The 12,197-nt window shown below is 52.0% G+C and overlaps 5 protein-coding genes across 5 annotated transcripts; 2 read left to right on the top strand and 3 right to left on the bottom strand.

Moving 5' to 3' along the window:
• Window positions 1-32: 32 nt before the first annotated feature.
• Window positions 33-672, bottom strand: N7443_009323 (uncharacterized protein; the record flags this gene model as incomplete). The annotated part of the gene is made up of 2 exons (XM_056889379.1): window positions 33-155; window positions 217-672. 2 exons carry the CDS (start codon window positions 670-672, stop codon window positions 33-35), a joined length of 579 nt encoding a protein of 192 aa, XP_056738681.1.
• A 639-nt stretch (window positions 673-1,311) lies between these two features.
• N7443_009322 (rRNA-binding ribosome biosynthesis protein RPF1) lies at window positions 1,312-2,601 on the bottom strand (the record flags this gene model as incomplete). Its single annotated transcript, XM_056889378.1, has 1 exon — window positions 1,312-2,601. One exon carries the CDS (start codon window positions 2,599-2,601, stop codon window positions 1,312-1,314), a length of 1,290 nt encoding a protein of 429 aa, XP_056738680.1.
• Window positions 2,602-2,972: 371 nt separating this feature from the next.
• N7443_009321 (glycine--tRNA ligase) lies at window positions 2,973-7,301 on the top strand (the record flags this gene model as incomplete). Its single annotated transcript, XM_056889377.1, has 4 exons — window positions 2,973-4,562; window positions 4,616-4,995; window positions 5,205-5,343; window positions 5,406-7,301. The coding sequence occupies 4 exons, from the start codon at window positions 2,973-2,975 to the stop codon at window positions 7,299-7,301; spliced, it is 4,005 nt and encodes a 1,334-aa protein (XP_056738679.1).
• A 640-nt stretch (window positions 7,302-7,941) lies between these two features.
• On the bottom strand, window positions 7,942-9,779 carry N7443_009320 (MFS transporter; the record flags this gene model as incomplete). The annotated part of the gene is made up of 2 exons (XM_056889376.1): window positions 7,942-8,891; window positions 8,969-9,779. The coding sequence occupies 2 exons, from the start codon at window positions 9,777-9,779 to the stop codon at window positions 7,942-7,944; spliced, it is 1,761 nt and encodes a 586-aa protein (XP_056738678.1).
• A 1,024-nt stretch (window positions 9,780-10,803) lies between these two features.
• N7443_009319 (uncharacterized protein) lies at window positions 10,804-11,339 on the top strand (the record flags this gene model as incomplete). Its single annotated transcript, XM_056889375.1, has 2 exons — window positions 10,804-10,836; window positions 10,890-11,339. The coding sequence occupies 2 exons, from the start codon at window positions 10,804-10,806 to the stop codon at window positions 11,337-11,339; spliced, it is 483 nt and encodes a 160-aa protein (XP_056738677.1).
• Window positions 11,340-12,197: the final 858 nt, after the last annotated feature.

Raw genomic sequence — 12,197 nt, 5'->3', positions numbered from 1 at the left:
GCATAGCGTGTTTATTTTGCATATCACTTAGATCATTGAGCGGGATTCAGAAGATGTCGATAGTGAGATCCAGTAGTGAGAAGGTAAGTACCGGCACTGAGAAGCGTGCTGCTCATATGTAATATTTGATCTGGTCTTCCTAAAGCCTGTTGTGCCTGTCAAGCAACTTCCTAGAGATCAGCCTATTTCAAGCACCCGATGACTCCTTGTTCTTACCAACTTCTGTTGCTTCCAGTCAACAGTATCTCTGATTGTTTTCGGCAGATAGACAAGCCCGCGTGGTGCCGCCTTAAATCCATATGTTTCTTTCATCATCTCGAAACTTATCGGCCTCAAGAGCTCATAGACTGATACCATCTTATATGCAAAGTCGAATCCATTCCAATCCACATGTTTATTGTTGAATTCTGCATTCCCTAGCCCATCCTCTTCGAGCGGAACGTCATTCGGATTCCGTGTTTGCGCCAGCAAGGTCTCACAGACGTGAGTGATGCTGGAGTGTGGCGCCGTGCGATAGAACCAGATTCTTTTCACTTCTGGTTTAAGACGATATCTTCTGAACTCGTAGTTCTTTGTTCCGTCTACTATCTGGGCCATATAGGGATCCTGTATGGCCAAAATCACATCGCTGTGGAGCAGACAGTCGCCCAGGGCTTTCTCGGCGCAGGTCATGGATAAGGGATCTGAACTGATTGAAATGCAAGTCGAGTTTTTGCCGCTATGAAACACGTAGAGGCTGACACGCAGCGAGAGTCTACTGAGAAAGCACAAGGTAGAAACGAAGTTCAGTTTTATAAACGCGAGTCTGTCTTTTTTGAGAGACCGATCATCCCGGGATTCATGCAGGCGCCTGGGCCAATTTGGTCGAATTCGTATGCGCCAGCCAATACATTCCTAGAAAGTCGGTGAGATGTCTATCTAAGACGCGGAGGTGCACCAAAATCAGGTTTTTGCTTATTCTTCTTCGTATTTGTCCTTCTATCAAGTCTATCTTCACATGTGTTGGGTTGCCCCCTGAAGTGAACTACACATAGTCTGGGTGAGTGGTAGTTGTTGATAATATTGCTGCGACGATGTATTGCTTGTTGCATTACAACATGTCAAGTAGACTTGCAAATCCAGGCAAAACTGTCTATACCTCTGGAGGACCGATACAGAAGTTATCAGACTGATTACAAGTGCAATCACAGAATAGTCTATGTTCATTCAGCATGGATATAATACCTAGGTAATCAGGGCATAGCCCAGGGATAATACATGAAACCAGATGCTTTTGGATACTCCCGAAACCCCATGCAAAAAAGAAACCCATTAGAGCTGGAACTTCGTACGGATTCTGTCCGTTTTTCCCTTCCACTCCCACTCCTGTCCACTCGCCCGCTGGATACCCTTATCCACACGACGGAGCTTCAGAGTGAATCGAGGGCCCAGCTCCTGCAGACCAGTTCGGATGCCTTCTGCACCCTTAATCTCCTTTCCGTCGGTGCCGACGACTGCCTTCTCCGTCTCGCGCTTCTCGCGGAAGACGTAGCGGTGGCGGCGGACGAAAATGTAATCGCGCTGGTTGTGAAGCGTCACGACCTGGCGTCCTTCGAACTCAGGCTGCGGGGGGAAGAGACGGCGGAATAGATGCGCTGTCAGAAGACCCAATGGTGTGCGGAAGTTGTTCAGGATCAGCTCGGGCCAGTGTTCTGTGGCACGACCATGACCAGGAAGGCGCTTGCCCTCGATCCAGTTGCTGATGCTGAAGTGGAAGGTTGGGCCGACAGGGAGGTGGACCATTGTCAGGCCGCAGGGCTTCTTCTGGTCCTCGTTCAGCACGACCAGAGTGGTGAACTGGCGGTTCGTAGCGAACTTGGCGATCTCACGAATTGAGAATTTGTGCGAATGGCGGTGTGCTGAGCGACGGATGTACACGCTGTTGGGGAACAGACCTGTCAAGATATCGGCTTCGTCGTGGAGGTTCGAGTTGAGCGAGGTGGTGATGAGAATTTTCGGGCTCGGGGGAGTCTCCTCAGAGAAGAGAGTAGGGAATTTGGCAGCGAGGGCTTCGGGGGCCAGACTCAGGTTTGTACTGCGTGTTGAGGCTGTAGGGCTAGTGGCTCGTTCGGTGGCAGAAGGAAGCGACGACTTCTTTCGTCCGCGGCTCGAGTTTTCCTCTTCGTCCTCGTCCTCGTCAGAGCCTTCGCCGTCGCTGGAGGCGATCATACTGTCGATAGACTCGGCATCAGACTCCTCAGCTTCGCTGTCGTCTTCACCCTCTTCCAGCGGTCGGTTCAATTCGTCTTCTTCTTCCTTCTTGGCACGCTTGATGCGCTCGACATCCACGGCCAGACCCAGACCGTCTTCCTCGGCGTCACTATCAGCCTCATCCCAGACACGCTTGCGGTCGAGTGTCAGAGGAACATTGCGACGCAGGCGCTCTTCTCTCAGTTTGGGGTTCTTGGCTTCTTCCTTCTTGAAACCGTAGCGCTCATCTCGCCGCGCGGAATCTTTAGCTCTCTTGCGCTTGATGTGCATCAACTTGCGGCGCTGCTTGTTGCCGGTCTTGAAATCCATGGCCGCATCAGGTGGCGGCCCGCTTCGACCTGTTGGTCCCATGGTGAATGTAGTTGGAGGGTGGTGTTGTACTGGACTGATCGACGGTTCTTGTCGCAAAGAAATAAATTATCACGGAGAATTGTTGATCCGGGCTGGCGCTCCGACAACCACGCGATCTTTGATTGTTGATCGCCGTTGAAGAAAGGGAAAATTATAGGAACGAGACAAAGGGACCAGCGTCGTCCATTCTCAGCACTTTCGATTGACCCCTCTTTTTGCCGATTGCCCTGTGGTGAAACCTCGGGCTTGTGTGGGTGGATGACTCAATTGCTACCGCGCATTTCCCCCGCTCTTTTCTTCCCCCTCCATCGATTCTCGCTAGGACTTTCACCTGTTCGCCCGCGCTCCAGAAGCAGAACCGCAATCCCAAGATGGCCACCGTCAAAACCAAGACCGGCCAGGAGGTCGACCGCCTCGTGCTGGACTCCATGCTCCGCCGCCGCATGTTCTACACCCCCTCCTTCGAAATCTACGGTGGTGTCTCTGGTCTCTATGACTATGGCCCTCCCGGTACCGCTTTGCTCGCCAACCTGACCGACACATGGCGCAAGCACTTCGTGCTTGAGGAGGATATGCTTGAGGTCGACTGCAGCATGCTCACCCCCCACGAGATTCTCAAGACTTCCGGGCACGTGGACAAGTTCGCCGATTGGATGTGCAAGGACCCCAAGACTGGCGAGATCTTCCGTGCCGACCACTTGGTCGAGGAGGTGCTCGAGTCCCGCCTGAAGGGTGACAAGGAAGCGCGCGGACAAAAGGTTGAGGTTGATGCCGAGAAGGAGGCCAAGAAGAAGAAGAAGTCCAAGGGTGAGACCAAGGCTGTCAAGCTTGACGATGCTCTCGTGAAGGAGTACGAGGAGTGCCTCGCCCAGATCGACAACTTCGATGGCCCCGATCTCGAGAAGATCATCGTCAAGTACGACATTCGCAACCCCGTCACCGGTGGTGCCGTGGAGCCCCCCGTTGCTTTCAACCTCATGTTCCAGACCTCCATTGGTCCCAGCAGCAACATGCCCGGTTACCTTCGCCCCGAGACTGCCCAGGGTCAGTTCTTGAATTTCCAAAAGCTGCTCGAGTTCAACCAGCAGGGCATGCCCTTCGCCTCTGCCTCCATTGGCAAGTCTTTCCGTAACGAGATTTCTCCTCGCGCCGGTCTTCTGCGTGTCCGTGAGTTCCTCATGGCTGAGATTGAGCACTACGTCGACCCCGACGGTGGCAAGAAGCATCCCCGCTTCGTCGAGGTCAAGGACATTGAGATGTCCCTGCTTGACCGCAACGTCCAGCTGTCCGGTAGCACCAAGACCACCAAGATGACCATCGGCAAGGCTGTCGAGATCGGCCTCGTCGACAACGAGACCCTGGGTTACTTCCTTGCCCGTATTCAGCTCTTCCTGATCAAGATCGGTGTCGACTTTACCAAGCTCCGTTTCCGTCAGCACATGGCCAACGAGATGGCTCACTACGCCCAGGACTGCTGGGATGCCGAGCTGCACACCAGCTACGGCTGGGTTGAGTGTGTTGGCTGCGCCGACCGCAGTGCTTACGATTTGACCGTGCACAAGAACAAGACCGGTGCTCCTCTCGTTGTCCGCGAGACTCGTGCAGAGCCTCTGCGCGTTGAGGAGTGGCAGATTGACCTCGAGAAGAAGAAGTTCGGTCCCCGCTTCAAGAAGGACGCCAAGACTGTCGAGACTGCCATCGATGCTCTCTCCCAGGAGCTGCGCGAGAAGCTCTCCCTTGATCTGAACAACAACGGCAAGATCGAGATCGATGTCGAGGGTGTTGGCTCCGGTAAGGTTGAGCTAGACAAGGAGCTGATCAACATTGAGAAGCGCACTCGTGTTGAGAACGTTCGCGAGTACACTCCCAACGTCATTGAGCCCTCCTTTGGTATCGGCCGTATTCTGTACAGCATGATTGAGCACGTCTACTGGTCGCGTGATGGCGACGAGGCCCGTGGTGTAAGTTTGTCTTGTCTTATTTTCATGCCCATTGCTAATCCCATATTCTTTAGATCCTTTCTTTCCCCCCGGCTATCGCACCCACCAAGGTTCTCCTGGTCCCCCTCTCCACCAACCCTGCCTTCAAGCCTCTGGTCCAGACTCTGTCTTCCAAGCTGCGCAAGTTCGGTATCTCCAGCCGTGTGGATGACTCCTCCGCCAGTATCGGAAAGCGTTATGCCCGTAACGACGAGCTGGGTACTCCCTTCGGTATCACCGTCGACTTCCAGTCCGTCAAGGACAACACTATCACCCTGCGTGACCGTGACTCGACCAAGCAGGTCCGGGCCAGCGAAGACGAGATCATGGCTGCTCTTAAGTCGCTCACCGACGGCGAGGAGACCTGGGCGGATATCATCAAGCGCCTGCCGGAGTTCACTGGCCAGGAGGTTGAGTAGATCAACTAGATGTTGCATCTCTAAAAATATATACACCATTTCATTTCATGCAGACATACACATGTGTTTTCTATCTAAATTTTTTTACTCTCTACTATAAGGTCAGATCTAAGTAAAATAAAGACGGCAGTCCCGATTCGGCCATCCGCGCCAAGAATCCGGGGCAACCTCGTCATCGTCCATCTGTCCTCTCCTCCTCCTCCAGAACTCCGATCCCCAACATGGCGCCTACTGTACATTCCGCCAAAATCACTCTTTCGTGTCCGCTCTTCGCGGCCGACTTCGACCCGCGAAATAATGGCCGCCTGTTGGTGGGGGGCGGCGGCGGCGAGGGCCGCAGCGGAGTGGGAAACAAGATCGTGAGTGCGCAGCTTTGTTTACGCGAGCTTTACTGATTGCTAAGTAGTCTCTCCTCGATACCTCACGCCGAGATAAAATCGTGGAAGCTGTGGAATTGAACTTGTCGCGCGACGAGGACTCCGTCACGACACTCGCTGTCGCGCCTCAGACTACCGACGAAGAGCACTCGCTGGTGGTCCTGGCTGGTATCAATAGCTCTGTTGCGGAGCAGAAGAAAAACAATAATCAGCATTTGCGCGCATTCCGGTTCGAGGTGCCGCAAAAGGTCCAGGCCATCGCTACGGACAAGCCAGAATCCGACAAGGAAGAAACGAAGGAAAAGAATGACGAAGTGATTCCTGGAAAAGCTACACAATTATCAAAAGAGTCGCTCTTCCGCTCGAAGAATGGGCAGTTAGGAGATACCTACCAGCGCGTGTTCAGACTGTCTCCTTGGAGGAAGCAGGCTGATGTTTCGGAGAAAAGCACACAGGATACCAGAGTTGGAGCCATTGCTACGGGACTCGCACCTTCTGGAGAGATTGTCTTGTTCCGCGCAACAGAATCGCCCAGCGAATCAGACGTGATCGGCCGCATTCAACTCGGTGCGAATGAGGAGGCCGACGATATTGATTTCGTCGGTCTTGAATATGAGACGGATGAGAGTAGAGAAACTTCAGGTCGATTCCGCGTGGCTTATACCAATGGAGTGGATGTGATGGCCGGCGATATCTTGTCTACCACACGCTCCAATGCTGCTCCCGAGCTATTCAAAGTCTTCACTATTTCTTTGCCCAGAAGCGGTGCTCCCGCTGCCCGTCCCAAGTTCCGTTCCCTGCGTTTCTTGTCGCCTACGACTATTTTAGTGCTCCAGAATGCTCCTGATCGTGGCGGCTGCGAACTTGTCCTTCTACAAATACCCACAAAACAGGGTGATGAGAGCAAGGTCTTGCGCCGGCGCAAGCTCCCTCGGGGCGTGAAGATCGGTCTTGGCCTTGATGTATGCCCACTTGGTACAAACCAAGTCGGCCAACAACAAACCATCATCGCCGTCAGTGGCAGTGACCATTCCATCTCGCTCTTCACTATCGAGTACGGGCCGACGAAGGGCTACAACAAGTTCCAGCCCTACACAACCCTCCGTGATGTGCACCCCTTCTCCATGACGAAGCTCTGCTTCTCAACCTTTGTCGCTCCCGCCCACCCCATCACTCCGGAAGTCGGCCCACAAAAGGTCAAGCTTGCGTCCGTCAGCATGGGAAACACTGTTGCCGTACACACAATGCCTCTCCAGCCCTTCCCGCCCTCTTCCCGTACTCCACGCTACGTGCTGACCCTCCCTGGTCCCGCCGAGTTCTGGGAAGGTCTCGTTTTCAGCCTCGCCCTGCTTGTCTCCTTCCTCGTCATCTGCACTGCCCTTCTCTCCTTCGCCGAGATCCGCGGCGCTACTCCGCCATACCTGGGCGCTGCAACCTACCTCCCAGATACATGGCGCGAGAACTGGGCCGTCGAATACAAAACACCGCCAAACGGCAAGGGCTCTTACTTCGATACTCTGCTCGCACCCAAGTCCACCAAACCAGTTGTTCAGGTTACTCCCGATCAACTTCACTCTCTGAAGGACATCCTTGACCGCGTCCACAGCGCCGGCGCCGCGCCAGCTGATCTCGAGACCGTAACACCGCACTCTCTTTCCGTGATTGTACGGTGCAACAAACCCGGCGTGAACGCAGAGCAGAGCGTGATCATTGAAACCTCTGCCTCGCACAAGGCTCACGCCGCCTCGGATGAACAGCGCCTCCACGCCTGGCAGGAGATGCATACCGCCGATCAGGATTCCTGGAAACGCCGTCTTGAAGCTGCAGGCCGCTGGACTGTCAGTGAAGGTGAATCTGTCCTGCATGGTGTCTTGTTCGGCGAGACATGTGGGCATTTGGAGCAGTGGGTGGCTGACGAGTTGTAAGCATGTGATGTATGAATTGGTATACATATTCGATGATAGACGATCTAAGCAATGTATTATTGATATGATGGCAGACAATCTTCAAGTAAAGAGTGAAGACAGAGCGATATAGTAAAGTAGAGCGCAAATAAAACATATCCAGATCATCCGATCGCAATGAATTGTTCCCAAATAGAAAATCCAAATAGCATCCAGCTCTTGCCCCTATAAATATCGCCCTTTCTTCACTTTCATCTTCTCTTTCTCCCCCGGCCGCGCACCCGCCTCCTGGCCCGTCGACTCGTAGTGGGTCGGCTGTAAGGCCGACACTGCCCAACGCGACAGTAGGTAGCTTGGGGGCTTCTGACTCAACACTCTTTAGGCCGGCTCAATGATGAAAGTCTTGGATGAGGCCGAGACCTGGGATTCCGAAACTGAAACCTGACAGAGCCGACTCCTATTTCACTTGCTCTCTTCCCCATATTCTTGGCCTTGATACTCTTCTCCATTACTTCCCCTCTACATTCCTCGAAGCCATACAGAAAAGAGAAGCAGACTCGTATTAATGGACATTCCATATTATAATTATTCAATATCAATTCTATAATCAAGATCCATCTTCCACATGAACTCCCCGATACCACCTCTCGCATAACATAACTTACTCCTCATTAACAGTAACATCCTCAACAGCACTTTCCGAAATAGCAAACTTGCTCAAAGCCCTCAACCGCGCCCCAAACCAGTAAAGTAACCAAATTCCAATAATTCCAATAACACTCAACCCACCAAGCAAGCTTGTGCCCCTCGCCACTCCCAAATTCCCAAACAGCGGATGCGCAAAGAGAACACTTCCACAAGCCAGCGCACTCCTGAAGAAGTCATTTGCCGCAAACAAACTCGCCGCATACTGCGGATAACTGAGCGGGATGTACACGAACAAACACTGCATGATGATGAACACCGTCGCGCCGTAGATTGTGATTCCAATCGTCGGGACAATCCAGTGAATGGATGCCCTAGCCGTCCAAGCAAATAAGAAGAGACCGATTGTAGGACCGACGGCCGCCACAAGAGCGGGAGTCAGACGGGCTTCTTGCGCGGGCATCCCGTATTTCATAATACGGGGATTCATCCAGAAATAGATATATGAGAAATACAGTGCTATTCCGATCATGCACGAGACGAGAATACAGAGGAAGACGAGACCGATCTCGCCGAGGTTCATCCCGTAGTCGACGGGGTAGACGAGGGGGAAGACTTCGAAGAAGGAGTAGTAGATGCCATAGATGATAGCAGTGTAGATCTGGACAAAGAGAACGGCTGGATCTTTGATAGTGATTTCCAATGGTTTGATCAGTGCGTCGACGGCCACGTGGGAGAAGCGCATGTTGCGCTGGTCGATTTCGGACTGGGACATGAACTTGGGGTTGGAGTTTAGTTTGCGTAGGCGGGCTGCGCGGCGGAGGAGGATTGTTGCGGTGCTTGTTTCTGGGAGAAACAGGAACATTATTATCAGGACTGGGGCGGATGCCCAGATTGATATGAAGAGGGACCAGCGCCAGCCTTTGACGGGGACTGCAAAGCCGCTTAGGAGTGGGCCGAGGGCGGCTGGGAGGTGGTTAGTTGCATGGTTTATGGAGATGGGGAGGGGAGGATGACTTACGACCACAGTAGGCAGCGGAGACCCAGGCCATTAGGGCGTAGGGGGAGGGACATGAGGCTGTACATGTCACCAATGGAGGCACCGCCTGAGGCGAGGCAGGGTGAGCCGAAGAAGCCTTGTAGGAAACGAAGAACGAGAAGGCCTCCGAAGTTGCCGACAAATGCTGTCGGGATGGAGATGATCACGAAAAGGAACATCGTGATGATGTACACTGGGTTTCGGCCGATGATTGGGATCTCGCTCAATGGAGAGAAGATCAATGGTCCGGTACCGTATCCGAGGACGTATAGTGAGAGACCGAGGGTAGCGACGAGAGTGCTGACACCGAACTCTTCCATGACTCCAATTGTGGAGGAGGTATATATGGCGGAGGTGGTGTACACGACAAAAGTGTATAGACAGATGATTGTTGCGATGAGAGCGCGCTTGGTGTTCGACCAGTTGTGGGGATCCTCGGGGTCATCGGTATAGTACCAATCGACGAGGACGATGCCGTCTCGAGTGCGTTTGGGGACAATGGGCGTCGACTTGACTTTTTCGATCTCATGGCGTTCGTCTTCTTCCAGGCGCTCTTCCGTATAGGGGAGTGAACGCCGGGTCGATGTTTGACTGAGAGCGTTGCCATTATGGTCGCTGCCATGGTTTTCGGGACTTTCTTCTGGCTTCTGAGTCTGTGACGAGTCTTTCCTTGACGTGTCCGACTGGTTCATCACATCGACCCATGTCTCTGGTAGTTGAAAGTCGGGCTTCTCTTCGGGGTATTGGAAGTACTTGTTCTTCGTGACAAAACGGACCAACTGCCCGAATGGGGCATCTCGAATGACGGCCTGCATCCTGGGAATGAAGTCAAGTGTGATACTGATTCATGGTTACGAGCAGGTAGGCGGGCTATATAAGCGGTAACGGCGTAGATGGAATTAGGTGATAAGCAGCACGACACTCTAAAGCCCGTCAATTAGAAAGCATATGTGCCAAGCCAGCCTCAGTCAAGCTACCAAGGTCAATGTGACAGAGATACACTTTGACAAGTCCCAATGCGGTATGTGGTGGACTATATTATTATTCATCACCATTTGGAATCAACCGTGGTTGACTCATTTCCATGGTCCAAGCTAGCGGAAAATGGATACCGCCGGTAGGGCACGCCATGTACGCTCTTGAGAATTGACCCGAGTCCGGTTGATGAAAAAACAAAAAATAACAATCAATTACGCTAACGGGTAGATAGCGCCATCTCTGCGGACTAATCTGTGCAATACCAGCGACAGAGCCCAATGTGGCTTTTTGCTGCTGACAGATCCAGATCCACGGAATTCTGATGATTCATCGATCGGCGGTAAGATCTTATCCCCACCATACAGATCCTAGATTTCTCCGTGGGCTCTTATCGCCGTCTTGGCCCGATTATTTCTTGTAAAGCTGCCTGCCAATTCGAATTGCCAAGGGCCCTTGGAGGTACCGAGTGTCTGCTACTCAAACCTCTAGCTCTCGTAAGCTCCACAATGAGTCAGTCCATCGCTTATCCAGCTGCTTGCATCATCATGCACAGGGCAGGTAGATGACTTGTCTAATGCGCCAGATTAGGCAATTCTTGTCACAAATGTTCTTTCGTCACTGACCTTGCATCATAATTACAACTCCTAAATATAAACACGATCAACTGAAATCAGAACATCGATTACATTCGGAGGAAATTCAGATGCCCTTAAGTTAACCGCCAAGATGACTAACCCCGATCACAAGACGACTATCACGTCATGAAACAAATGTGACAAAAGTACCTGGGAATTTTAACTCAAGCTACGAATTTCGTCGGCTCCGAAACCCTCTTCACACGACAGCACTAATCTCGGCAGCATGAGCTCCGGTCGCAAGATCCCAGATCCCGAAGTACGTCTTCCATCGATCTGACTAAACGAGAAACCAGATCCTGACAGTATCAGCCATTGTCGCGAAGCGAAGAACGTCACTTCAGCAAGTACGGGAAACTGCCGCGAGGAGGCCTACTTGGTCAACATTCGAAGGTACCAATTCACCCTGATCCATCCCTTCAACCATGCCATCGATCCTATACTAACCTGACCCTTCTCCAAAAGGAACGAACATACTTCGACTCCGGCGATTTCGCCCTCTCGGCCGCTGACCACGAAACAGACGGCGGCGCCATCAGTACCGGCCGAGCACATCCTCAACGAGACAGCATCTCACACCCCTATGCCCCCATCCCGGCGGCTAGTAATGTGAACAAGGATGCAAATGAGGATCCGTATAGGAAGAGTGCTAGTCCTGAGCGAAGCCCGCTTCTTCAGCAGACGGATGTGAATATGAAAAATAATGCCGGCGAGAGGGATGGGTTTTTTACGCATGGGGGTGACGGGGAAGGGTGGAAATAAGTTTGCGTTGGATTGATGGTGTGGATGGTGTTTATAGTGTTTTTGGTGGAGATGTATAGTACTTGTCAATATGAGGGTTGGCGTTCTATCAGAGGTCTGGAAAACGGAGGGACATGTATTTTATAAATTGTGAATAGCTTAGCGATACTCGGTATTAGGGTGAGAATTGAAGTTATGGAACGAGGACGTCCTTCATAGTCCCAGCAGCCTTAAGCAGAGCCTGTCAACATAGGTAGTACCTTTGGTAGTCAATAATACAGTCTAGTCGTTCTTTTACTCAAAAAAGTGGAGTGCTCGAATGACAGAACCTGGATTGGGCCTCCAGGAACACTCTTGGACAACAGTGAGGTTACCGTTGGAGCATCAACCGAAGACAACTTTGAAATTGAATAGGAGCACCAGTCAGAGCATTAGGTAAGCGATCAATTCGATCAGGGAGCAACTCAAGACAGCGTACTGTTCAATATGCCGGTGAATATTGCAAGGAGACGAGGATTTGGTTTGAAACCTCCACCGATCCAAGCTGAAGCCTTCATATTACGATTCAAGTGAATTCAAATAAGAAGCTCAATTTAGCTAACTTCGCTTTTAGTACCGACGTAGATAGAGAGCCGGATCGTCACGTCATGGGGGCATTGGGATCGGAATAAGGTCAAGGTGAAGAAGGTATGAGGTGATCTTTTGTGCAAGGGGGATTATCATGGACGCGAAAGAGAGCAACAAAAACGCCGAATTAACCCACGCCCAGGTTCTGTATGTGGAATAGAAACGGAAACAGGAACAGAAAGCAACGTGCAACGTGTTCAGGGGGGTCGCCCATGCAGGTTCGTTAAGAAATGGAGAGAAGAAAAAAAAAAA

Source organism: Penicillium atrosanguineum, assembly GCF_028827265.1.
Source record: "Penicillium atrosanguineum strain IBT 20685 chromosome Unknown utg000007l_segment0_segment0, whole genome shotgun sequence".
Classification (NCBI taxonomy): Eukaryota; Fungi; Ascomycota; class Eurotiomycetes; order Eurotiales; family Aspergillaceae; genus Penicillium; species Penicillium atrosanguineum.
The sequence above is the reverse complement of the archived record's forward strand: the minus strand, read 5'-3'. Positions and strand labels throughout refer to the sequence as shown.